This window comes from Lissotriton helveticus, chromosome 8 (genome assembly GCF_964261635.1).
Source record: "Lissotriton helveticus chromosome 8, aLisHel1.1, whole genome shotgun sequence".
Lineage (NCBI taxonomy): Eukaryota > Metazoa > Chordata > Amphibia > Caudata > Salamandridae > Lissotriton > Lissotriton helveticus.
In genome coordinates this window covers 1,175,453,881-1,175,480,280 of record NC_136069.1, presented here as the reverse complement: position 1 = coordinate 1,175,480,280, position 26,400 = coordinate 1,175,453,881, and the positions used below count along the sequence as shown (strand labels likewise).

The window sequence follows — 26,400 nt, the reverse complement described above, 5'->3', positions numbered from 1 at the left end:
GTCAGAATCCTTACTGATAGTAACTCAAAAATCCTCCATGCTATGTGTATCTAGTACCTCAATGTCAGAATCACTACATTGTTTCCTTAGGCCTCTTCTGAGGCTTTTAAATCTTCCTTCTCCACAGAAACCCCATTTCTGACTAGGATAGGGCATGCTTTCTCAAAATCAAAAACTCGCAATCACTTGACATTTCAATCCGCGCTTCAGGAAAACTTTAATTTTTTTCTAGTTCTCTAATCTGACCAGCTTGGTGAATGCGGGCGGAGACGCCAAACATTACTCCTTGCGGCAGGAGCCGCGAAAACTTGGTTTAACGCGGCCGGAGCTGCCAAACATTTCTCTTTGCGGCTGGAGCCGCTTAACAGCTTGGTCAATGCGGCCGGAACCGCCAAACATTACTTTTTAGGGCCGGAGCCGCTAAAACTTTGTTTAACGCGGCCGGAGCCGCCAAACATTTCTCTTTGCGGCCGGAGACGCTAAAACTCTGCTTAAACACGGCCCGAGCATTTGGTGTTTGGTAGTAGACCCTGTGACGTGAGAAGGGAGGAACTGAGACCTCTGTTGTTGCCGTAGTGTGTGCATAGCGCATGCGTGCCCGGCGACCCCAACGTGTTGTGGACGCCGAACGCTGGAGCTGAAAACTGGAGCGGGAGTAGAGCTTCATGAAAAGTAAGCTATAACCCTACATAGAGAGAAACAAAGGGCACGGGCAAGAGCGCAAGCACAAGAAGAAGGCACAACAGAGGTAAGTGAAATATTAGTTTATTTTAATTTAACATTTTACGAAATTCGACTCTGTCTGAAGTGTTGAGTGAAGCACAGAGGGAGTAAAATGGCGCCACGGAAAAATAAAAGCACATTAGGGAATACAAAGAAGGCAGAACTGAATGGGGGTAATCAACAGGTTGTCCAGGAGAGCCCTTCTCCCGGGAGGGTAAAGGAAAAATCAAAACGCCCCCAAAAATTAAAAGGAAAAACTCCCAAGGCTCCCAAGGAAGTGCAACATGGAGGAAGCAAGAGGAGCATAGCATCTAGTACAATTAAGGAGTTCATGGGAAAGCACTTTAAACTGTTTTTTTCCTCCTGCAAAGTCTATAGAAACGGAAGAAGTGGAGGAAACATGGAAAGAGGGATCCTCCCTAATATTTGATGGACATTTGGTAGACTCCATAGATCTGGTTAACCGATCAGTCCTGTCCTTGACAGGGCAGAAGGGGATAATAATGTCACCGAGACTTTCTTCCTCCCCAAAATTAACTCAACAGGCGTCGGAAGAGGAAGACAGTCTGGCCTTTAACCACAGTGACGATACTGCCCGGTACCCAGACGGTTGTCCAGTTGGATGTGTAAAGAAGGTCTTGGGGGAAGTCAATGACCAGGAAGACCTGGACAAAAGCAGTGACATAAATGGTGAAAACCGGTCACTGGATATAAACTTGGAAGTATCAGACTCCCCGGAAGTTTCAATGTTAGAAATGATGCTAATGGTGCAAAAATCGCTACAAGGATTGTTAGAAATAACAATGCTAAACCACGATGTCCTGAAAAGTAAAAAACGTACCTCTCAAAAATTGAGGGGGAATTACAGGGCATTAGAGGTCAAATGCCTTCAATGTTGAGACCTGTCTTAGACCCGGTGGTCAAGGGAGGGAGGGGGATGATAGATTAGCTGATCTCCCAATTGTAAGCCAGGTTGATGAAGCTCACACTGATGGCCATGAAGTTTATGTGTCGAGATGGCCAATGTTGGTAAAAAGGAGAGGTGAATATATGCATTATGGCCATTCTAAACGAATAAGAAACACAGGTAGTGATGCACAAAGAAAGTTTAATCAAAGAGCGACGAAAAAAAGAAAGGGGAGGAAGGTGTCATTAGAAGAGGTAACATATAAGCTTAAGTCTCAATTGAAGAAAACAACGAGGGATCAGAAAGGTATAGATTCTGAAAAATGGGCCAGCTTCCCAGCAAAAAAAGAGAAGTACAGTAGGAAGCAAACCCAACAGGATAATGAGAGTCATGTAGCCTCAAAACTAGCAAAGACACAGGCCCGGAAGCTCCCCATCAAAAACAAAAGTAATGTAACCCAGGAAAGTAGCCCGAAAGTGATACCTAGATCAAACGTACAACACTATCAAGGTGTTACAAAGTCAGAAGAACTGGTTGAAAGAGAGAATAAGTGGCTTTATTTTGAACACGTAAAACTGGGAAGGGGTGGCAAAAAAATTAAAAAGAGTGGGTATTTAAACAGAGCACACCTACTCAATGTTTTTGCTCATTGCCCAAATCTAAATGGAATAGGTACTCGAGATCTAAGACAGGTGGGATTCCAAACAATTGGGGATGGCAAGGAGGTCACCAAGGTACAGCTTTATTCGGACTTGGTGAAGTCCGCAATAGAACACCCAGAGCAAGAAATCCGTAAAGAGGGGATTCGTCTAGTACCCAAAGAAGAGTTAGCGCTAGTGTTTATGGTGTCCCAGCAGAAACCTTTCCTAAGGTACCATGCGGGGCTAAGCAAGAGGCAGGTGAAGCTCCCAGGGAAGGAAATAGAGGAAGGGAGAGAACATTTTAATATAGTAATAAACAATACAGATATGCTGGGTGCATGGAAGAATTGGAGTAACACCTCCAGCTTAGCAGGACCCTCATATAGTTACAGGGAGGATACCGCCGTGAATGGGCCTTTAAGTGATGTAGAATAGGCAATGAGGCAGCCACAGAGCACACAATTGGTCTCTTGGAACATAAATGGACTGGGGACACATTTAAAACTTGAAGCAGTGAAAGAACTTGCAAAAAAGAACGAAATAATTTGTATACAAGAGACCTGGCTCTGTGGTGTACTCCTAGTAGTTGAAGGGTTTCTACAAGTCCACCGCGCAGCGGTAAAATCGAACTCTGGGCGCCCTGCAGGTGGCTTGTTGACAATGATATCAACAACCAAACCATTTTGATACCTGTAAAGTGTAAGTGGCTTTTAGCCTGCAGAATCCAAACCACATTCGCGGATAAGAAATATAAATTTATGCTGATCCTAAATGTGTATATGCAATGGAACTCAACGAAAGAATATGGGGTCGAATTGTTACATTTTAAGAATGATATGGATGCACTTTGTGATAAGTATGGAAATGACCTGATTGTGTTAATGGGAGATTTTAACCATAAACTAAATCCAAAATTGTCTGATCAATGGTACTCGGAAATTCTAGAGGCATATGATATAAAAAATGCAGAGTTTATGGTAACAAAAACCTCTGCAGATGCGGTGGAATTGGGTAACTATCTATCAAATAAAGGTTTCTTTTGTCTAAATGGAAGGATAGTCCAAGACCGCCCGGCAAAGAAAACTTTTAAATATGGGGCACATAATTGCCCAATAGACTATGTGTTTATGCCTGCATGGAATTTCTAGTTAGTGAAAGATTTTAGCATTAAATCCATGGAATGTAGTGATCATAATTTAATAAAGCTAGAATTGGGAATAGCACAACATATGGTTTTTGATAGAGTTATCTGGCAAGAGACAGAGTATCCGAAGCGGATGACCACTAGATTATCTGAAAAATCTATTGAGAAGTTAGCAAGCCTGCAACACAAGATTCAGTTAGGGAAGTTTGAAGGGCCAGGACCTATTCTGGTTTGTGGAAAAAAGTAAAACAAGTAGTGGAATGTATAAGTATAGAATTAAGGCCCCGTGCAAATGACCAGAACAAGAAAGGAAATACCCAAAGTAAGAAGGGAACATGGTTCAATCAGGATTGTTTAATGAAAAAAAGAGAAATTAGGAGAGAAGAGCGTAGCCTACGTAAAAAATGTACACGAGCAAAGGCGGAAAAATTTGTAAAAATAAAAAGAGAATATAATATGTTAATCCACAATGTAAAAAGGATCCATAAAGAATTGTGCTGGGGCAAATTATTGGAAACCATTGAAACTAAGAACCTACGGCAATTCTGGAAGCTAATACAGTCATCTAGGGAACCTTTGATTGCCCCAATGACCTGTGTAGTGGAGGAAGATGCATGGGCTGAGTACATTCAGAAATTGTATGCCCCGGGGAGGTTGTCTGATAATTTGGCACCAAAGCTGTGGAGAAATCTAGTAGAGGATCTCAAACATGCTTGCTCAGTAATAAATGTCCTTAGGATAATTAGGACTTTAAATTTAACAAGAGCGGCGGGCCCGGATGATGTGCCTGCCCTGATAGTAAATTCAAACCAGCTCTGGTGGGTGGAATTCTTCTCAAAAATGTTTACGTTAATACTAGAGCAAGGGGTAGTACCTGCAAACTGGAAGGGTACAATAATAAAGCCACTGCATAAGAAAGGGGATGCATATGCCCCTAAGAATTACAGGCTAATTAACCTACTAGATATAGTAGAAAAGATTTTTGCTAAGATGATACTCGGTAAGCTAAAAGCGTGGGCGGAACTTCGGTCAATCGTGCCAGTGGAACAGGGTGGGTTTAAAGAAGGCCACTCCACAATTAATCACTGTTTTGCCCTGTGTGCTTTAGCTAGGAAATCGACGGAACAAAACAGCAAATTATGTTGCTGTTTCGTCGATTCCGAGCGGCCTTTGATTCAGTAGATAGAAGTAGCCTTTGGGAAGTGCTAGAAAACTATGCATTGCCGGAGGGCATAATAAATATTCTAAAAGAATCACATAGTGACAATTGGGCACAGGTCATTAGAGATTCAAAGGGCTCATTAACGCAGAAAATTTCAGTAAAGAATGGCTTGAGACAAGGGTGCGTCTTGGCACCCTTGCCCTTTTCAATCTTCCTAGCAGATCTTCCCATGGTTTTGGAAGTTGATAAGAGTGCGAGCCCGCGCATGAATAGTAATAAAGTTGCATGCCTTTTATATGCTGATGATCTAGTGATCGTGGACCAAACTGAAATGGGCCTCCAAAGGAGATTAAACGCTTTTAAAACATATTGTGATAAAAAGTTTCTAACGGTAAATATGGAGAAAACAAAGATCCTATGTTTTGGGAAGAGGGTAAAAAATTTTAAATGGTTTTTAGGTTCAGACAAATTAGAGGTAGTAAGTGAATATAAATATCTAGGCCTTTGGTTTGACAGTGCATTAAAGTGGAATACCCAAGTGGCGGCACAAACTTCAAAGGCGTCCTCATCGGTCTGTGGATTGAAAAAATTTAATAAGGACTATGGTGACATGTCACACAGACCGTTACTAAAAGCATATGAAGCTATGATACCCCCACAAGTTCTCTATGGCGCTGAAGTGCTTTATCTGAGTGGTAAAAGGGGGTGGGACCGGGAGCAAGGAAAGATAATTAAAATGTTGTTGTCCCTACCTAAAGGTTCCATGTTGCAAGCAATTAGATTGGAGGTAGGCTTGACAGCATGGGAGGTAAAGGCACAAATGTCATTGCTAAGATTTTGGAACCGTCAGATGTCCGGTGATGAACAGAAGGTGTCAATTTGGTGCAGAAAGGAAATACAAGCAAGTAGCTTATATTGGGCACGGGAAGTGAGGAAAACCCTTCAGCTAGTAACTGCGCAATTAAAGTTGACCCTCAAACAACCATCATTGGATTTAGTTTTTACTAAGAAAATGCTTAGGGACCGAGGGCACGAACATTCCAGATCACAAGACCTGGAGTACCTGAAGCTAAAAAAATCAGTGAACTGGGTAAGGAATGAATGGGAAAAGGAGGTCCGGTTTCCATACTTGGATGTGCTACCCAGTAAATGGTTATGGTACGAAATCATGAAGGTTCGGGTAGGCTTAAACCCATGGATGATCGATAGTAAATTAAAAGTAGCCCTGATCCAACCTGATGGTATTTGTAAATGTGGCCTAGGTGTAAAGAATGACATTTTACATATACTATTGGACTGTACATTGATTTTAACAGTGCGAAAAATGTTTTTACGTCCAATATTTTTTAAATACAAGGTGAACTCACGATCGGAGGCAGTTGCTCTCCTTATAGAAATGTCGTTTTTAGATATCACAATTGCGTTGGGGAAATTTCTGAAAGCAACAAGAGAAGCTGTAACGGAGGAATCCAAGGAAGTTGGGAAATTTTAAGACATTAAAATTTTAAAATACGGAGAATGTCAATTTAGTGTTTTTATGTATATAGAATGTTAAAATGAATTATGATGTAAAATTTCTATTGCCAACGTGGATCCATGGTCTTGTGTATGGTTTATAGACAATAGTCTAAATAAACTTTGTTTTTACTACTACTACTAATCTCTTGTGTTTTAGGTTTAAAAAGTGATCAAGTATGACAATTGTCCGATCCAAAAGGCTTTGGCAAACATAGCATGCACACTGGATGTGTGTTCTTCAATTCAAACAGAATTTGAATGGAGTATTCTCCATGTTCACCTAGGGAATGGCGATGGATATACCCAAAAGAAACAATTTCCAGAAAAGTCATTCTCTGACCTGGTCGAATACTACAGAAAAAATCTTTCTTATCACCGCAGTAGTGGTCAGATATCGGTGATCCTTTAAACTAGTGTCTTTCAACTTTGCACTTCAAATGTTCAATGGCATGGCCAAATTATCTGAAAATCTCAGCTACTTGTTCTCTTGCTCATTAAACCAATCAGCTGAAAAAAGAGCCTAAAATGATGGTTGTATATTGGGTCATTGGTGGCTTATCGTCAACGTAATAGTGAGTCATCAGGACTCCACCTATGGTCGACAGCCAAAATGAAACATGTAAAGAAATGTAGAAATAATTCCAGACCCAACCACTCGATGGTTGTAAAAGGCACAGCCCGTGAATCTGGAATAAGCTCAAACTGCAACACAGACTTAGAGCCACCACAAGCATTATGATAGAGTTTTTCTGCGTTTTTCCAGCACAATTATCTATAGTCTATAATATGTAGCACGTCAAACTTGTAGACCATTTCTATTTGATGGCACAGTAGTCACATACATATGCAACTAAATAGTACCAGATCCAGTTACAAGAATGGCTATTAGCACATTTGGCTTGGACATTTCTAAGAAGTGGAGAATTTTAGTCCATTTGAGCATCATATGTAGAAGGTCAGGATTCTCTTTGTCACAATTCAGCATTTAGCAAAGTTAGTGAGACCAATGTAAACATTTTGCAGGATCCAGAAAGTATGATAGCTAATGAGAAATCATGATTAAGCAACTAAAGAAGAGATCTTTGAAACGATTGAGGGCATCCAGATCCTTGTCCACTGTGTCCCAAGGGTTAATGGGACCAAACTCCCCCAGGTCATGTTCCCAGATGTTTTGTTTTGCTTTGATGATAAACCACTAAGAAGTTTGCATAGATGTGACACAGTAAAGAATCTATAGCAGTTTAGAGAGTGAGGATGAAACAGATGTTTCAAACACCCTCTGTGTTTCACAATGCAGGCGGCAACCCACCTGCACTTTCAAAAGGGGGGAGAGATCTCCTTGCAGAAGGGTGCAGTGAGTGACTGCACCAGGCTGCAAGGGGATGACAAATGTCAGAAATATTTGGCAGGCTTATTTGCTTTGAAAGTGGACAAAAGTAAGGCCAAAGGCTGCGTACAGCGGGGTGTTTGGGTGGCCAATCACACTCTGCACACAGTCACAGGCTGTGTGCTGCGTGGAGGTTGGGTACCAGCATGAGTTAGGCACCTGTGGAGGTTTGGGAGCAGGGCATGGGCAGCAGCCGTGCATGGCAGAGGATTGGATGCCCAAATGGGTTGGGCGTGAAGCAACGCACCACTAAGCACGGCGAAAAGCCATGCTTAGCAGGGGATTCTGGTGAATGTGACCAAAAAACATCAGTTATTCACTAATAAAAACAAAGGTTAAAGTAATGTTGCAGCTAGGTGTTGAAATAACACAAAAATAACATTTAAAAACAAAACACACCGAAATGTATCAATTATAGTTCACTGAGCTAACTCTAAATTGCGTCCCCGGCATGCACTGCTTATGACCTCACATATTATATCCCTCACAACATCTTGAATGGCATCATTGATTACATCACTGATGACATGAAACAATCATTGCAATACAAAAGGGTCTTTTTAATCCTGGAGGCCTTGCTGGAATAGGGGGCATATGGTAAACAGCCGCAGATAGAGGAATATCCATTAGCAACAGGAAACAGTGCGACATATGAAAATGCTGCACACTAAGGCGCACCAAACTTGGAATGCATTGATGACTTAATTTTAATTTTTTTAATGCTGCTATAAGGTAGAGTGATTTTATTAATGTTAATTGTGCAGAAACTGTGAACAATTTGAGAACAAGAAGGTGCAACTGAAATTAATATGTATGAAAACAATGTTTTTAAAATGAAATGCAGTTAATAAATACTACTGGTATTGCGATAAATGAGAAAAGAACAATGATCATGGGAAAAGTACCGCCAACAGTCTCACAATGTAGAGCCCACTGGCCCACACCAAACTATTCGAGAGAATCCTAGATCTGCAGTGCCCTTGGCGCACTTTTCCAAAGGACAGAGAATAGCAGATGACTTAACGGTCCTCTGTCCAGCAGTGCTTAATTGAGACTGTGTTTTCCGGTGCTCAGTACTAGAACTTAAAAGTCAACACCGGCACTTATGACAGTCTGCACTGTTTATCTAAATTAGAGATTAACACAACAATAGTTGTTTATTACTTCAATGAATATTAAAAATGACTAATATCTGCGGCCAAGCCATTATTGTAGCTTTGGGGTCTGAAATAGTCTGAAATGTCATACATGTAGAGTGTGTTGATTAGTAGTTGTGTTGATTCTGTCTCTCGTGGCACATATATGGGCAATGAGTAGAGCAAGCTGCAATGACCTATTGAAGAGGGCCCTGGCACTTCTTTTCTTTTTACAAATTAAGCCCATCAGCACACCAAGCTCATTCCCATCCTCCAACTTTCCACACAAGGCAAGGCACATGTCCAAAATGAATTACAGTTACCTGTTTTAACAGATAAAGATTGGATCGCTTTAAAATCCTTTGTTATGATTTTGGGGGTGGTGCATTTTTTCACAACTGGAAGTAAAACAAAAATGAAATGGATGAAAGACAGGTATTTATGAAGACAAACAGTGAACATGTTTTTTTCATTCAAAGGCATGCAGCGATTTCAGCTCTACCAACAGTGGAACTTACGGGATATGGACGAAGTACCAAAGAAGGAGTGATACTATTAGACTCTAAAAATGCCCAATTACTGATATTGTAAAATTATGCTCTTTACACAAATCAATGTCCACTGCAACTGAAGTCCTATTTTAAGACAACTTACAAACTTCCCAGTGAGAAAAATAACATTTTCGCAGATGTTGTATAGTTTTGACAAACAGCAAAAGAGGACTATGCACCCATTTATGGAAGATCAAAGACTCCTGGTCATTTCTTGGGAAGACGGAAGACACTTGCCTGGCTCTGAATAATATTTACATACTTAAAACGAAAATACTTTTTGTGTGGTTGATCTTGGTTAAAAGGTTTGAGTAACCAACAGGTGTTTTAGCCCCACCTGAATTGTCAAGGAGGAAGAAAGCAAATATGCTGAAAGAAAGTGAAAAATTAAACTAAATTGAATACTGGTGAAAAAAATGAAAACAAGAGTCCCTAAGCCAATAGCTTAATGGCAGGAAGTTAATACAAACATTAGAGTTCTAGATAAGGTGGTGGAATTTATTGGGCTATACTAAGAGAGATGAACCTCTGCATCTTCTGGCAAATGTATTTTAATAGCTAACAAGTAGGACGTCTTAAAAACACCATTTCAAAAGTTATGAAAATTTACAAAAGATGCTTGCAAGTGAAGGCGCAAGAATACCCACCAATCAATGTATAATGAAAGCAGGCCACTTATGTGGCAGCTTAGTCATCAAACAAATAAATGAAGATAAAAACTATCATTACTGTATAAAGGAAACACAGAACCTCCAACCTTAATTTAACTCAACCTGTGCTAGAGAAAAAGAAAGTCAGCCAATGAGCAAGGCACTTGAAGAAGAGAAAACAATCAGTCAGATCAATCAGGCAAAAATATAAAAGAATTGCAGTATAGTCACATGAGTAAAAAAAAAAATGCTGGGATAATAAAGCAGACAGCAAACAGTAAAATCAGTGGAAAAGAAACAGAAAATAAATAAAAGATTGAATCGGCACCAGTGTTGAGCATTCATTATACAACCGGCATTGGCAAAACCAATAGGTGCGACTTGCATATTGGGTCCGGAATGTAATTAAAAAAAAACTTTGCAGTGAAAAAATAAAGTTAAAAAAACAATACATTCTTTATCTCGTATAGGCGCTGCATACAGAAAGCAAAGTGTGACAATTCAGTGTACTTTTTGAGAAGTAAAATAGTCTCTCATGCACAGGAGGCGGAGAGATACACCAAACAGCACTAGCATGAGGTGAGATATGTATATATATATTTCTGGGTGGAGCCATAGCCCACACTATATACATTTTAAACAACTGGTAATGTTCCGTCATGCAGGCCAGTACGCTGTGGAGCCAGATCTTTGAGTTGTAAAATAGTCCTTCATATACTGGAGGAGGAATGATACAGCAAACAGCTAATAGCATGAGGCAAGAGAATATTTTCTGGGTTGAGCCAAAGGCCATTCTATGTATTGTTTAAAGAAATAGACAATAGATCAAACAAATAGTCTTACTGTCAAATTAAACTTAAAAAGGGTGGAAGAATCTTTACATCTGAAGCATTTTAAGGAGCGTTTAGAGAAGTAGAAACCCAACACGAAACCACAAACAGATGAATAAGGAAAATAGTGATAAAAGCCATGCAACAGATTCTGATAGCATTGCAAGTAACTGTGGTCAGAAAAAAGCCTGACTCTCAACTAGCAGAAAGAGAAACGGTGGGATATGTGAGGGCTAGCAACAACAAGTTACTCAGTTTAATTCCAAGGGTGGAGTACTTGAAGAAATAATCTTGAATAAAGTTTATTTCAACTTCAAAATAGTAGGGTTGCGTGACGATAAGTCCATGCCAAAGACAAAGGTCTTTTTTTTACTGGATGCCTAAGGAATTGTACAAGCATATGAACTGGATGTGGTGTTTTGTGTTGTCTTTAAAACAATTCTATGCACACAAGGTCTAAGGAACCTAATGAAAGGCTCCAGAGTCATAGACTGGGTGTGATACAAATGGACGCATGCCTATTGGATGCTATAGGGATCACAATGTGCCAATGGAAACCCATTAAATTATAGGTGATGGTGAAGAAGAATTAAGGGAATATATGTTAATTTCCAAATTAAATTAAGGCTATAAACAAGGGTTGGTAGCTTCAGTGTGTGCAAGTAAATTGAGAGTGGCTTAGAGTGGTTTCTGATAAGGCAAATAAAATGTACATGTTATGTATTTGCAGTGCATAATCCCAAGGGAATCTGAAGAGCAATGCAACAGGAGAGGGAAGTAGGAGCTCTTACTGAAGACATGCTGCAAGTTGACAAAGCATGTGGCAGTGCTTTAAGAAGACCAAGTCAGAAGAATCATGTAGTACAATGAGAGAGATCACGTAATCAGGAAATATAAGCTGTGCTAGGACTATGCTAAAGGGATCCTTGGTCAGTACTATCAATATTGTACCAGGTTCTGAAGACTATGGACCTGATTACGAGTTTGGTGGTCCTGGAGCAGGCCGCTACGCAGGCACCCTGCTTCAGGACCGCCTAACCCGTTGTCAGACCGCCTGCCAGATTAGGAGTTTTCTCCTGCTCTGGCGGGCAGTTCGTTGGCATTCCCACGGCGGTGCCTCTTAAAAAGGCACTGCAATGGGAATGCTAAAGCCTGTTCATGCACGGCGTGGACGAACAATAGTTACTTACCTGTAAACAGGTGGTTCTCCAGTATTGGTGTCTTTCATAGATTCACATGCCTGAATCATTCCCCGTCGTCGGAGTAGGAGTCTCACGGTATATAAAAAAGCAATAAAATGCCATAAAATATATAGCAGATAACAGAAATACCAAACCAGGAAGTAAGTAGCCCCAGCTACAGTAGAAAAAACTTCCACCCTCGTGACTATCTAAGTCATTATGTGTTAGTCCAAACTGCAGCCAATCAGGCGACAGCACCCACCAGAATGTTCTCCCCAGAGGCTCAGGCTCTCAGATTTTCTCGCACAGGAGTGAAGTCCCATGCTATTCGAGAGAGTCTCTGGGGGAAGGCGGGCGGGTTGCATGTGAATCTATGAAAGACACCAATACTGGAGAACCACCTGTTTACAGGTAAGTAACTATTGTTCTTCTCCAGTATTAGGGGTGTCTTTCATAGATTCACATGCCTGAATCAGAATAGTAAGCAGTACTCACATTATAACGCTCGTAGACGTCAGAATATCATGTATGCATATAATTAAATATACCCATGTATATAGTAAAGGAGACATGCATAACAGTAATCAACATGTTCTGAGCAAACGTCTAAAGAGCATAAATGAGGAGGTGGAAACAGAGGCTCACCTTATTTGAAAAGATTGCGAAGCACTGCTCTCCCAACCGAAGCATCTGCATCATCTGCCGAGTCCAGACAGTAGTGTCTAGTAAAGGTGTGCCTGCTAGACCACGTGGCAGCTCTGCAGATCTGTCGAAGTGGCACACCAGCAAAAAGGGCAGTGGAAGAGCTAACTGCCCTGGTTGAATGTGCTCTTGGCAAGGCTTGTAAGGGCCTACCAGCCTGTTGGTGACAAAGTCCAATCGTAGAGGAGACCCATCTAGCAATGGTCTGTTTTGAAACAGCACAACCCCGGCGTTGCCGGCCATAAGCCACGAACAGTTGGTCTGTCTTGCGGATGGCCGAAGTTCTGGAGAGATAAAATCGAAGGCATCTTCTAATGTCTAAAGAATGCAGTGCTTTCTCAGCCGTAGACTGTGGGTTAGGAAAGAATGTTTTAAGGACAACAGGTTCATTAAGATGAAAGTCCAGTGGTACTTTAGGCATGTATGTGGGATTAGTGCGCAATACCACTGAGTCCGTGGTGAATTGAAGGAAAGGTGCCTTAGATGTAAACGCCTGAATATCGCTGACCCTCCTAGCAGATGTCAAAGCCAGGAGCAACGATACTTTCCATGTCAGAAATTTCAGGTCCACCTTATGAATCGGTTCAAAGGGGTGTCGCATGAGCTGAGATAGGACGATGTTCAGATGCCATGCCGGAGGAGGTTTTCGGACCGGCGGAAACATGCGAAATAAGCCCTTGAAAAATTGTTGGATGATCCGTACAGAGAACAGGGAGTTTGATCCATCTTGGCGAAACCTAGAGATGGCTGCTAGGAAGACCTTAAGAGTAGAGTGCGCCAAACCCAGTCTGGCTAGATGCAGAAAGAAAGGAAGGATTTGTTCTGGTGTTGCTTGAATGGGATGTAAGTCATTAGCTTGGCACCATGCACAGAACCGTTTCCACTTGAGTTTGTATGTTTTGATCGTGGATGGAGCTCTGGCTTTTGCAAGCACCTCCTGACAATCTTGTGGAATGTTTAGGTGTGCAAATTCCATGTGTTGAGGAGCCAAGCTGACAATTTCAGCGAGTTCGGGTCCGGATGGTATACCCTGCCTTGCTGGGTGGATAGAAGCTGCGGAATGCGTGGTAGTGGTATAGGGTTGCATTCCGAGAGAAGGAGTAGTTCGGGGAACCAGTATTGTCTGGGCCATCGAGGAGCAATTAAGATCAACCGGCATGGCTGTTTCTTCATTTTCCTGATAACTTTCGGGATCAGAGGTATCGGTGGAAAGGCGTACGCGAATATTTGATTCCAGTTCAGCGAAAGGGCATCCCCACACGAGTCCTTGTGGGGAACCCAGCTTGCAAAGAATGGGCATTTCCGGTTCTGGAAGGTTGCAAACAAGTCCAAGTCCGGATGCCCCCACATCTGAAAGATGCGACGTAGAGATGGGAGATGAAGTTCCCACTCGTGAGTGCAGCCCCCGGACCTGCTGAGAGAGTCCGCCAATACATTCGCAATCCCCGGAACGTGGACCGCTGACAGATGAATATCGTGAGTCAAGGCCCAACTCCATATTTCTTGTGCTTGTTGAGATAGTCGGACTGATCTGGTCCCGCCCTGTTTGTTTAGATAATACATGCAGGTGGTGTTGTCTGTCCGTATCAAGACTGTGGCACCTTGCAGAGTCGCTTGAAAGGACTTCAGGGCTAAAAATATGGCGTGTAACTCTAACCGGTTGATGTGCCATTTCATTTGGACCTGGTTCCACTTCCCGCTGACCGTCATGCCTTGGAGGTGTGCACCCCAGCCTGTCATTGATGCATCGGTCGTCACTATGAACCTGGGAACTTCCGTGAGGAAGGAGCATCCCACTTGTAAGTTGGATCGGTGGGTCCACCATGCGATTGCTTGTCGCATGCGAGGTGTAATGTGGAGGATATCTTCGAAAGATCCTGTGGCTTGGATCCATTGGCGGCTGAGTTCCTCCTGTAAGGGTCTCATCCGAAGACGGCAGTTGGGAGTGAGCAGAATGCAGGAAGAAAGCATTCCGAGGAATGACTTGAATATGCGTACTGAAACGCACTTTCTTAGTGACAATGTCGTCGCGAGTCGTTGAATCTTGACTTGTCTTTCTTCTGAAATGAATACTTGGGCAAGGTTGGTGTCCAGTGTCGCTCCTAAGAAGTCCTTTCTCGTTGTAGGTGTGAGACGAGACTTCTCGAAGTTGATTGAGAAACCTAGGTTCTGCATCAGAGACAAAGTTTTTTGAACGTGATCTTGAGCCGTGTCGAAAGAACTGGCCTTGATAAGGCAGTCGTCCAGGTATGGATAAATTTGAATCGATTGCAACCGAAGATGGGCCGCTACTGGGGCCAGCATCTTCGTAAACACTCTGGGGGCTGAACGCAGGCCAAATGGGAGGACCTTGAACTGGAAGTCCCTGCCAGCCACTCTGAACCTGAGAAACTTCCGATGCCGTGGGAAAATCGGTACGTGGAAGTATGCATCTTGAAGGTCGAGTGTTGCCAAAAACTCTCCCGCCGAAAGAAATTGGAGGATTTCCTGAAGTGTTAGCATCCTGAATGTGAGTTTCTTCAGAAACTTGTTCAATGCTCGCAAGTCGAGGATGGGGCGCCACTCTCCTGACTTCTTGCGAACAAGGAAAAATCTTGAGTAGAAGCCTCGTCCCCTCTGATGATGAGGCACTCTTTCGATTGCCCCTTTCCGGATCATGGTGTTGATCTGGACGAATAGCTCCTTGAGGTGCGCTGGATCGGGTCCTTTTGGGGGGCAATTTGGGGGGATTTTTACGAATTCTAAAATGTGTCCTCTGGCTACTACATCCAGGACCCATTTGTCTGTAGTAATTTCGGACCAATTTAAGTAGTGTTGGGATATTTGTCCTCCAATTTGGTTCGGGTTGGCACAAAGTGGTGGCAGGATGCGTGCCTCATTTCTTGTTGTCTCTTCCTCGATAATTAGATTTTCCTCGAGGTTGAGAGTAATTTCCTCTCTTTTGTCCATAGGTTTGTTGCCGGTAAGGCTGAAATCTTTGGTTTCCCTGGGTGGAGGAATAAGAGCGTTGTTGGGCGTATCCTCCTCTATTATTGAAATTCCCCCTTCCTCTTGTGCCACGAAAGGAAGATTTCCGGTACTGAAGGGTACCCAGTGAACGTGCTGTTTCAGTGTCTTTCTTTATTGCCTCCAGGGCCTCATCAACATGTTTGCCGAATAGTGACTCTCCATCAAAAGGCATGTCAATGATTCTGTTTTGAACCTCCTGCCTAAAGGAGGTTGCTCGTAACCATCCTTGCCGTCTAAGAACAGCTGCACCCGCAAGCTGACGAAAGGCAGTGGCAGCAACGTCCACAGCAGCGTCAATCATCTCCGAGGAGACACACTCTCCTTCCTGAAGGATTTTCTTGGCCTCAGTGCGATCAGGCTCGGGGAGCTTGTCCATGTACGGTGAGATGTCCGACCACATCTGTCTATCGTATCTCCCTAAAATGGCGAGGGAGTTTGCGGCCCGGATGGTCGTGGCTGCAATGGTAGAAACCTTCTTGCCAATGGAATCAAGGCGTCTCCCATCCTTGTCTGGAGGAACAGAGACCTGAGACGTAGGGTTGGAAGATCTCTTCTGCGCTGCCTGTGCCACCACAGAATCGGCTTTAGCTTGCCCGACAAGGCATGCTGGAGAAGTAGTAGGCGCCCTATATTTTTTATCTACTCTAGGGAGCACTGCTGGTAAGGAATTCGGCTTGGCCATGATCTTAAGACCCTCCTTCCAGATAAAATCTATAATTGGAATGGTCCAACTCTGCTTATGAGGGGTAGATTTAAAATCATACAAAAAGCAGTCTTCTTGTTTAGCTTCCATGGTTATTAGAAACCTCCTAGTTGCTCTATCCATGATCTTGTGAAATGAGGCAACGTCCACGGGTGGGGACTCAGAAACAGTAGGCTCCGCCGGAGAGGGTGTGTTCGCATTGTAATCCTCATACTCCGACGATTCAGAGGCTTCATTCAGCTCTCCTTCTTCCTGATCCTCCTGTTCCGAGAGCTCCTCTTCTCGTGGCTGAGGAGATGAAACTGGTGACGTAGGCAACGTTGAGCGACTGTCCTCCAACGCATTAGAAGCCCTTGGTCGTGTCCGCGGAGAGAGGGAAGGCCTTCCCTGCGGCAAAGGTGTAGACATCACTGAGTCACCAGACTCAGAAGGTGGGAAACGTCTATAATAGTCACTGAGCATGTACTGCAAGTTGCGGAATAAATCTTCAGGCAGTTGCCTATCAGTGTCAGATCTGTCAGCCCGCGGAGCAGGCTGAACGTCCTCCATGTTATCCTCAACATCTTCCTGAACTTTAATATGGAGTTCGGATGGACTTCTAGCTGGCCCAAAATTTTCGTCTTCATAGGATCCCTCCTCATCTGAATCCAAAAGCTTGTCAGGCACCACAATGGTAGTAGAAATAGAGTCCACAGTAGCTCTCTTTTTTAATAAAGTAGCAGTAGTCGCAGGAGATGGCAATGGAATCCCTGCTGTCTGCGCAGACCAAACCTGCAAAGTAGTGCAGCTTGAAAGAGGCGGCGTCAACGGGACGTCTGTATACTGCTGACAGTGCTGTCTCGTCGACGGAATCGTCGTCGACGGGGTCGTCGACGGGGTCGTAGACAGTAGCTTCGTCGACGAGTGCTTTGCCGTCGACGAGGATCTCTTCGTCGACGAGGTCGTCGACGGTGGTGTCGTCGTCGAGGCCGTCGACGGTGGTTTCGTCGTCGAGGCCGTCGACGGTGGTTTCGTCGTCGAGGCCGTCGACGGTGGTTTCGTCGTCGAGGCCGTCGACGGTGGCCTCGTCGTCGAGACCGTCGACGGTGGCTTCGTCGTCGAAGTCGTCGACGGTGGCTTCGCCGTCGCCGTCGACGGGGGCTTCGCCGTCGTCGTCGACGGGGGCATCGTCGACGGAGTCTTCGTCGTCGACGAGGATTTTACCGTCGACGGGAGGGCCGTCGACGTCGATGTTCTCGTCGACGGTGCCAATTTTATCGTCGACGGGGATCTCAAAGATGAAGATGACAAAATCGTCGACGGTACCTTGGCCATCGTCGTCGGGGCAACTGTAGACGACGAGATAGGCCTAATCTGGACATGAACCAGTGTAGGCGAAGAAGCTGAAGACATGACAAGTGTAGGCTTCGGTGAGGAGAAAGTCATAGTGCAGGTGGTAGAAGTGGCCACATGAGAAGAAACACAGTCCTTCCTTGACGTTGAAATTGTCAATAATGGCAACTGAGGAGGCACAGATTTAGAAGATTTCTTAGGCACTGTCTTAGTCCCAGACTTCTTAGAGGGCGTAGAATCCCCTTTGGAAAGTGGGATAACTTTACTTGAAGAACTAGGCCCAGGAGCATCCTGGGAAGATTGAGACTTCTTAACCACCTTCGCCCTCAGAGATGAAACATCAGTTTCAGCCTTCCTCTTAGTTGATAGAAATGAAGAGCCGGAACCACAACTTCCTACCTCAGAGACAGGGTCATCCTTGTTCTTTAGTCTATTGAGCCACAATAGAAGGCGCCCTTCTCTATCCTTGATGGTCTTGGAGGGGAAAGTCCGGCAGATCTTGCACTCCTTCACCTCATGATCAGGATAAAGACAATACAAACATTTCTTGTGGGGGTCCTCCTTGAAAAGTCTTGGCTTCCCACAAGAGTCACAGGCTCTAAACAGGGATTTAGATGAAGACATCTGTGAAAGTTGAAGAAATTAGTGATATAGAAGAAAAAACTGAGCAGAGCTCAGGGAGACTCCCTTCACACAACGTGCGGTAGAAAATCTGAGAGCCTGAGCCTCTGGGGAGAACATTCTGGTGGGTGCTGTCGCCTGATTGGCTGCAGTTTGGACTAACACATAATGACTTAGATAGTCACGAGGGTGGAAGTTTTTTCTACTGTAGCTGGGGCTACTTACTTCCTGGTTTGGTATTTCTGTTATCTGCTATATATTTTATGGCATTTTATTGCTTTTTTATATACCGTGAGACTCCTACTCCGACGACGGGGAATGATTCAGGCATGTGAATCTATGAAAGACACCCCTAATACTGGAGAATTTAAAGTCCATGCCGTGCAGGAAAGGGAGTGACTGCAGACGGGGGACACACCATGTGCCCCCCTGCATGCATCCCATGGCCCTGAGGCAATAGAGGGCTATGTAGGGCCTCCTTAGCTCTTTCACCAACAGACTTTTCATGGTGGGCTCACCACCATGAAAAAGCTGGCAATGAAGAAACTCGTTATATGTTTGGCGGTGCCCCAACGGCTCCACCAGCATATTACTGCCTCACACCAGCAACACCGCCGGGGAATGGCGGTATCCGCTGTGCCACTGTAGGTTTGGTGGTCCTGTGGACCTCCAAACTTGTAATCAGGCCGTATATCTTAAGAAAGATGAAGACATACTAGATAGAGACTGTGAGCGAGAGGGCCTCACAAACCGCAATATTAAGAAGACATCCGATTGGGTAGAATTAAATTCCAAAGCTGTTGAGGCCACGGTATACAAGATAGGAGTAAAAGAACATGGATTGTTTTATATTAACGTAATTATAGAACTAGAAGTCATAGCACCAAAGGGGGTTAACGCCAGGAGTAACTCAAGGACATAAGTCTTCAGGGAAAAAGCAGAAAAATGTAAGAAAGATGTTAATGACAGAACTTACTATTTTTAGTGGAGGTGGTGGCCTTACTGATTTAAGATTCAATAAGGCACAAATAAGATATAAGGAAGAACAGGCTGTGAAATTTAAAGAGGACGCTTCTCTACTGAAATGAAGGCTATGCAGAACCAGAGGAAACTCAGCAGTCCACATAGCAGTGGTGCAGAAACACAAAACAGGCAAAAGTTGAGTGCTGACTACAGCAAATTAAAAGTAATGAAAACATCTAAGATGGGGGAAAAACACCAGAACACAGCAATTCCCAACGGGTGAAGCAAAAAGAGAAGAGACGAATGCTGCTGTGCAGGACTGCAACTAGTTATTAACAAAGAACATAAACACATGCCAATAGGAATTAAACCTTCAGCGACCTAGAGAAAATGCGAGAAAATGTAAAGCAAGGAGGCTAAAGGCAGATAGTAGACAGGGGGTGTAAGCCCCAGATGTACCTACAGATCAAACCTTTATAGCAAATACAGACAGCATTGTTGTTGCATTGATATTGGGTTATAGGGTCTCGCTAGGACCTAATTAAACTTCTCAGTGCAAGCCATGCGTGGTGACATCATTTGCAGAGAAATCCTCTGCAAACCTCTACTTTGCAAACTATTTGGTTCAAATTATTTCTTTTAAACGTTGTGATTTAATAAATGTACACTGAATTGCCTTAGACTCAATCCCTGCTGAAAGGTACAAGGGAAGTGGAGGGACTACAACATACACATGCTGTTAATTCCAAATTGAAGAGGGAGCCCCCAAATCTCTCACTGACGTCACAGTCTCACATTGACTCAGATAGATATGAGTAAGGAAACACCATAGGAATAGCTGCCATAACTACTGCACAGAACACGAAAAATAACAAGCACTGAAATATAATACCTTGCTGATCTTCATTGTTCAGGTCTGTTTTCAAAGCACTTTTAACAGGTGTCCCTTCATTTGACGTCTTCTTTTAGCCGAAAAGAGAAGACATATAAATATCATGTCAGTATAGGATTAAACTCTTTTTTATGGTATAGACTTATTTTAGCGTCACTCATAGGTTGGTACACATGCATTGGAGTTGTTCGAAAAAAAGTCTACCTGGGGCGATATAAACTAAGCTAGTGAGCCCACTTTATGCCACCCTGGGGCAGTTTGGTACAGAAAAGTGGCCACAGGTGCTTGCAAGGTCCCTTCTGTAACACAGACCCTGACGGTGCGACAGGTGCAGAAACGTAATCTCAAGGAGAAATGCTCTCATTTGCCTTAGGACATGGCCCCAGGCAAATGAGGAGACACTTTGCCTCTACACCCATGCCATATTACAGAGGTGAGCGTAGAGGCAAAGAAGGTATGAGGAGCGTGATTACTGTGTGCAACATTGAGATGGTGCAGTCAGTCCTCCCCCAGGGATGCCTCTGAAAAAGGGGTTCTCATGGACTCCTCAGAAATTCTCCTGTTGGTAGGTGAAGTCACTCACTGACCCATCTATTGGTAGATATCTGATATCCCCCCCCCCCCTTCACCCTTTCAAATGCAGGCAGCGTTGCCACTTGCACTGTGAAAAGCCAACCGGTGGCTTCAAACAGCCAGTTCGTCTTGCACTAATGCGCTCTAGCGCAATTACAGGAATGAGATCGCAGCCTTTCTGGGACCATAACAATTGTGATCAGGCACCATGGCCACTCTGAGCCTGGCAGAGACTTAAAAGTGTGAGCCACAAAGTGGGACAGTGCACCCCATCATTAATACATACCATGGAATTAAGTCTGCTCTCAAGTCAAGGGTTAAAGCTTGCACATCTTGAAGGACTTCAATGCAATCAGAGTAATGTTTTAAAAAAGATTTTATAAGTAGTAACAATATTGGTAAGGGAAAAAAAACTTACCCACTGTAGTGACTTGCACACTAACAGATCTTAGTCCCTTTTACTCCACACTCATCTAATGTCCAGGCTGCATGTGTCTTGTTTTTTGCCCAGCACCACGCCCTCATACATTCCCCAAGAAAGCCAAAGCCCCCTGAGGTTGGCAGGGGGAGCTTGGTGATACTGATATTTGGATGAAGGACGGCAATTGACATTCAATACAAGAATCACCATGGTGAGCAGCTTGCATTAACCGACACATCGACCCTCCTACCTTCCGGCTCATGGGCAAATGGGAAAATAACATGGAGGAGCAACTCGACATTAGGCTCCATTCTGTACCGCCAAGGCTTCCTTCTATGCTTTAATAAAGAAAGAAATGTTCCAGTCCATGAGGCCGTCTCTGATGGAAAACCAAGTGTTTTTTGTTTTTTAAAGCAAAACACTGCGATTGTGCCTCATAAACGTCAACCAGTGGAAAGAAAGTGTGCCCTCAAGCAAGGAAGAGGGTCATCGCCACCCACCTACTGCCATTTGAGTGTCAAGAGGAGAAGGGAACACCCAAGAATTGGTCTGGATGCACCCAGAAGAGGCTTAGAAATCCATGGAAACCCAAAGACCTTAAAGACATCCCTAAACTACTAATAATCTGGAGAGAACAGCCTAGAATTAGTAGAGGAGACAACCTATGCGATGCCCCAAACTCACGTTCTCATGAAAAGAGACACCTAGGAGACTCATAGAGAGTAAAAAGGAACCACAGGACAAGTGTGCCTCCTATTCCAGGAGCAAAAGGAAAAATAAATCAGTTGGCAACAAATAGCTTCTCTAACAAATTCAAAAGAACAGGGACAAGACTGAGATTTTGCTGGTGGATAACCAGCCCCATCTCTGGGGACGCCATTTGTGGCCTGAGGTTGTTGAGGCATGCTCAACCCCAGGGCCATCCGTTAAGAATTTTGGCGTCTGGCTAGATAATAAGCACCCAATGAAAATCCAGATTGCAAAGGTAGCGGCTGTCTGCTTTGGAATGCATAGATGGTTAAGAAAGATCGTAGTTGCCTTCCTGGATCAGCGGAAAGAATAGTGATGAAGGCTTTGATCATCTCCAGACTGGATTACAGCAATATTCTTTATCTGGGTGTCTCTAAGGCTGCACTCAGGTGACTGCAGTTAGTCTGAAATATTGCCGCCAGACTCCTCTAAAAACCGCCAAGACTGTCCTCCTTATCCAACCTTTTGCACAAGCTCCACTGGCTACCTGTTGAGAGACTAATTCATTTTAAAGCACTATGCTATATGCACAAACTACTATCAAACACAGGTCCTTTCTACCTCAGGGTTTTGGTATCACCTTGTAAGCCACATCGCTCCCTACGCTCCAGGATGTCGAATCTTTCCGCAGTCCACAAAGTGAGGAGGCTGGGCGTTCTCCTACCGAGGTCCCAAACTGTGCAACGCGCTTCCACCATTATTGCGAAACAACATTTGGCTGTTTTGTCCGTGTGTCTCAGAGCTACTTTTAGGGAGGTACCATGAAGGGCTTAGCAATGGGAAACCCATTTGGGTGCCTATGTGCTTTATAACACTTTATAATAAAAAATAATAATAACAATAACAAAAGTACATAGACCTACAGCTGAATTACCCATGCAGATGACAAAGAGTACGAATAAAGCCTCTCCTTCCCCTTTAGCCTTTAAATCAGCGTAGCCAATGAAACCGCTTTTCCAGAAGGCTTTTGCAGGTCTGTCAGGAACAGAAAGATGGCCAATGGAAGAGCAGCCCTTCACGAAGATGTGTGCGTAATCATTAATCAGATGTCTGCATTTAAAAGGGAGATCAGGCGTCATTCATCAGGCTGCCCTGCGTAGACTTTAGAACTCCATCAAACATTCACACATATGTGTTCTCACATGGTCTGGGCAGAACTAAACAGACAGATGCTCCCTGGTGCAAGTCATGCAACGTATCAGTAGCCTTAGAAAGGACCTGCTAATAGTCTACAGCAGCCAGCAACGCTCTACTTGTAGCCGTCAACAGCATGTTCCACGCATTAGCTTGCTTCAGTAGCCAGCATATGCACAAACACCTGAATGTCCATTAGTCAATGAAATCATGCAATTCTAGGATCTGCTTAATGGCGGATTGTGCATTTTTTAAAACACAGGAAAGAGGTACTCCTGTGCATCACAATGAGTTTTTTGTGGGAGCTTTGGTGATCTATTTTGTGAACAAGCCCTGGAACAGCCTGTACTTATAAAGCTGGTGGATGAAACCTATCACTAGTTAGAATGTGCATAAGGCGTCTCTCCAAAAATGCTACCGGGCCCAGTATTTTGTAAGTGACTTGGAGAGAGTGGGACATACAATGCACCATGTTGAGAGCATCCATGATCGTTCGTGTGCAGATGTTCACTAATGTAGGCACATCTGCTTCAAGAGTCCATGCGTTTCTATGTTTAAATAGCCCGGAATGCAATCATTGTGACTGTCAGCAGATATATTTGCTATGGGGGTCAACCAATGGGAATGTGACAATAAGTCCCAATCACAAAAAACAGCACAAAGAGGAACATTTCTAGAAGTATTAAAACAAAATATTGCTCTTGGCATCTAACAAAAACGTCAAATTATCTGCTTCCTGTGGACTACAAAATAGAGGGAGCTACTCTATAATGGCAGCAGAGTGAATTTGTACTTATGGCATCTTTGGTACACAGTTTTAGATCTGTAGTTTTGCCTTCCATATAAAAATAGTCTATGAGTTTTAAAAAGGTTTTTTATTGCTTCCTTAATTGTTAAAATGTATCCATACCTTAGCAAGAAGCCAAACATTTTAAGAAGTTGTACTTTAAGACTTTAATAAAGTTTGCTTATTTTTATAACAATTATCATTATTGGAGAAAATAAAACTAGTAATAACTTCTTTTCATAAAACACATATCCAACCTCACTTATCTATAGCTTTCCTTCCAATTCTTTCACGTGGAAAGAAACTATCTTATTTTAACTTTTGCATCTTCTCAAATTCTCATGCAAGCCTACGGTATCTCATCTAAATTGTATTTCTCTCGTTACCATGGTCTTTCTGTGAATGCTTCATAGGGACTTCACATTGCCAATGATTTAGATTCATGCTCCTCAATGGAACTTGTCTATTTACTTGCACTACTTAGCGTTTGGCACTTTTAATGCCATTTTCTCTGCATCACATTCAAGCATGGGATGGCTCTGTCGCATAGACTAGTGAACTTCAATCTAATTTTTAAATGTTTTAATTGGATAAGACATTATGTAATTCTTTTATATACAGTTGTTTTTGTAATTACTTGTTCAGCGTCTTGCAACTGCTGTAAACGCACGCTATGTAGTAATGACAGTCGCTTACTGGTTCAGCAGTGGGCGTCTCCACGTCAAAGAGAATCAAGGGTTCAGCGTTGACCGGATCTTCAGATACAGTTTCAAGCTAAGTGCAGAAAGAAATGTATGATATAGGAGAGTATTTTCATTTAGGCATCCAAGGTTGGTACATTATAGTTGATATTTTAGTTTGTCGCTCCCACCCACCATAGAGCCCCATTTAAAAACATGCATTGGCAAACCCAATGGGTCTGGACAAGCTGGTGATCTTGTGAAAATTGTATTTTTTATCCTAAACTTATGCCAAAAAAACAGACACTCCGTAAATGTGGTGTTCTGGTGCTTCCAACAAAAATGTAAATATACTAAATAATTTACCATCATAGATATAATTTTAATAGAAGAGTAAATGTGCTACCTACCAGGTAGGTAAAGAAGACCTTTTTAGTTTTAATACACATCACAAGAAAATATGATTCTGATTGCATCAAGGAAAAATTAATATTGGACTTAAATTACTGAAAAGGGAAGACATTTTAAACAATAAATAAAAATGATACAGAATAAAAGGAAACAAGAAATGGAAAAGCGAAGTGGAGGCCCACAGGCCCTGGCATGCCTTTTAGGTGCATGCCATCAGGCGCAATGCTGTCACTCACAGTGCAAGAGAGGCAATGGCTCAAGTGGGCACACCGCTGTATGCTGTGGCAGGAGAAATCAAAACACGAATGAGTGTGGACGAAAAGGAGTGACACATAGCCCCTCTTATGTATGTATACATTTCTATTTGTGATTTTTATTTTGATTACATGAGGCTGGCGATATCATATTGCGTTTTAAGGCAAGTTGAATGTATGTACCAAACCCTCCCTCAGAATCTTTCCTGAGGGGGGAATGGTATATTGATGTCTCCCTTATGACTGTACATACGTTTTGGACTCCAACCTAAAAATCACTGAAGTATTCAGTGTCAGATATCCAATGGACAGTGTGCAGTAGGTTACCTATATGCTTTTGTAGTTTTTCCAAGGAACAACCTGTCCAGTAGTGTGTATTGTAGTGAGGCCCCTTTGAAGGAAGACCAATACACACACACGTGGTGAGAAGCTAAGTAGGGTCCATCCACGGACGACATCCTCCGTTTCTTTCTTAATCCACCAAGGTTGCAACCGGCGACCGGATGTCGGCATGCGTGAATGTGGTCATACCACTTGTGCGACTTCCAACACATTACATGTATGTTTTTAGCTTCCTGTGACAAACTGGAATAGCACTATGTCATACTTTCCTGTGACATCACTTCAATTCATAAGTGGCACCCAATCAGAGGGGGCATGGCGGATGAGTGAGCCGTGAGCTCCACACCAGCTCGCACTTAATCCTCCTGGAAAAGGCAGCCTGAGCGAGCTGTTAGACTCCCACCAGCCCCTTAGTGGTCCGCGTGCCGTGGCGTGCGCCTGGGAGACTTCTGAGATCTGGCAGCGGCTGCAGTCGGGTAAAGCGCTCTGCTGCATGTGGAATGAGACTGAGGCCGGCCTAATGGCCTCAGTCTCGAGGTGCCCGAGTGACTTTCCGAGCATGGAGCCAGTGCTTGGATGGGCGAACACCGCTGCTTCTGAGAACAGTGGTGCACTTTGGGTGTTGCGGAACTGGCGCCGGCACAAAAGGCACGCTGGAACATCAGACTGTGTTTACTGGAGTGAAGGGCCGAGGATGCAGGGTCCTGGGATTGCCAGAAGGGATAGAGGGCGATGATATGGTGGCCTTCTTTGAGCACTGGCTCAGAAGTGTGGTGGCACCTGAGGGTCTGTCCACTTTTTACACGCTAGAAAGGGCCCATAGGGTACCAGCCTAGCCATTGGTCCCTGGGAGGCTTCTGCGGCCTGTGGTGGCCCTTCTGCTCAACTTTCAGGACAGGGAACTTCTCCTGCAGAAGGCGAGTGCAGAGGGCCCTTTCATTTTGGACAACAGTAAAATCTCCCTTTTCCCGGAATACACACTGGAGGTGCAGAGGA

The 26,400-nt window shown here is 43.6% G+C and overlaps 1 protein-coding gene across 4 annotated transcripts in view; it reads right to left on the bottom strand.

The window, feature by feature from the left end:
* The window catches only part of REPS2 (RALBP1 associated Eps domain containing 2), a 1,083,293-nt gene that overhangs the window by 367,086 nt on the left and 689,807 nt on the right, over window positions 1–26,400 (bottom strand). For 3 of the 4 annotated variants that reach the window (XM_078658107.1, XM_078658103.1, XM_078658106.1), the window contains 3 exons: window positions 24,414–24,491; window positions 20,053–20,122; window positions 8,942–9,016 (listed from right to left, as the gene is read on the bottom strand). In XM_078658107.1, coding sequence (XP_078514233.1) covers window positions 8,942–9,016; window positions 20,053–20,122; window positions 24,414–24,491 — 223 coding nt within the window. The remainder of the gene's footprint in view (window positions 1–8,941; window positions 9,017–20,052; window positions 20,123–24,413; window positions 24,492–26,400) is intronic. The other variant, XM_078658105.1, reaches the window with a different exon arrangement.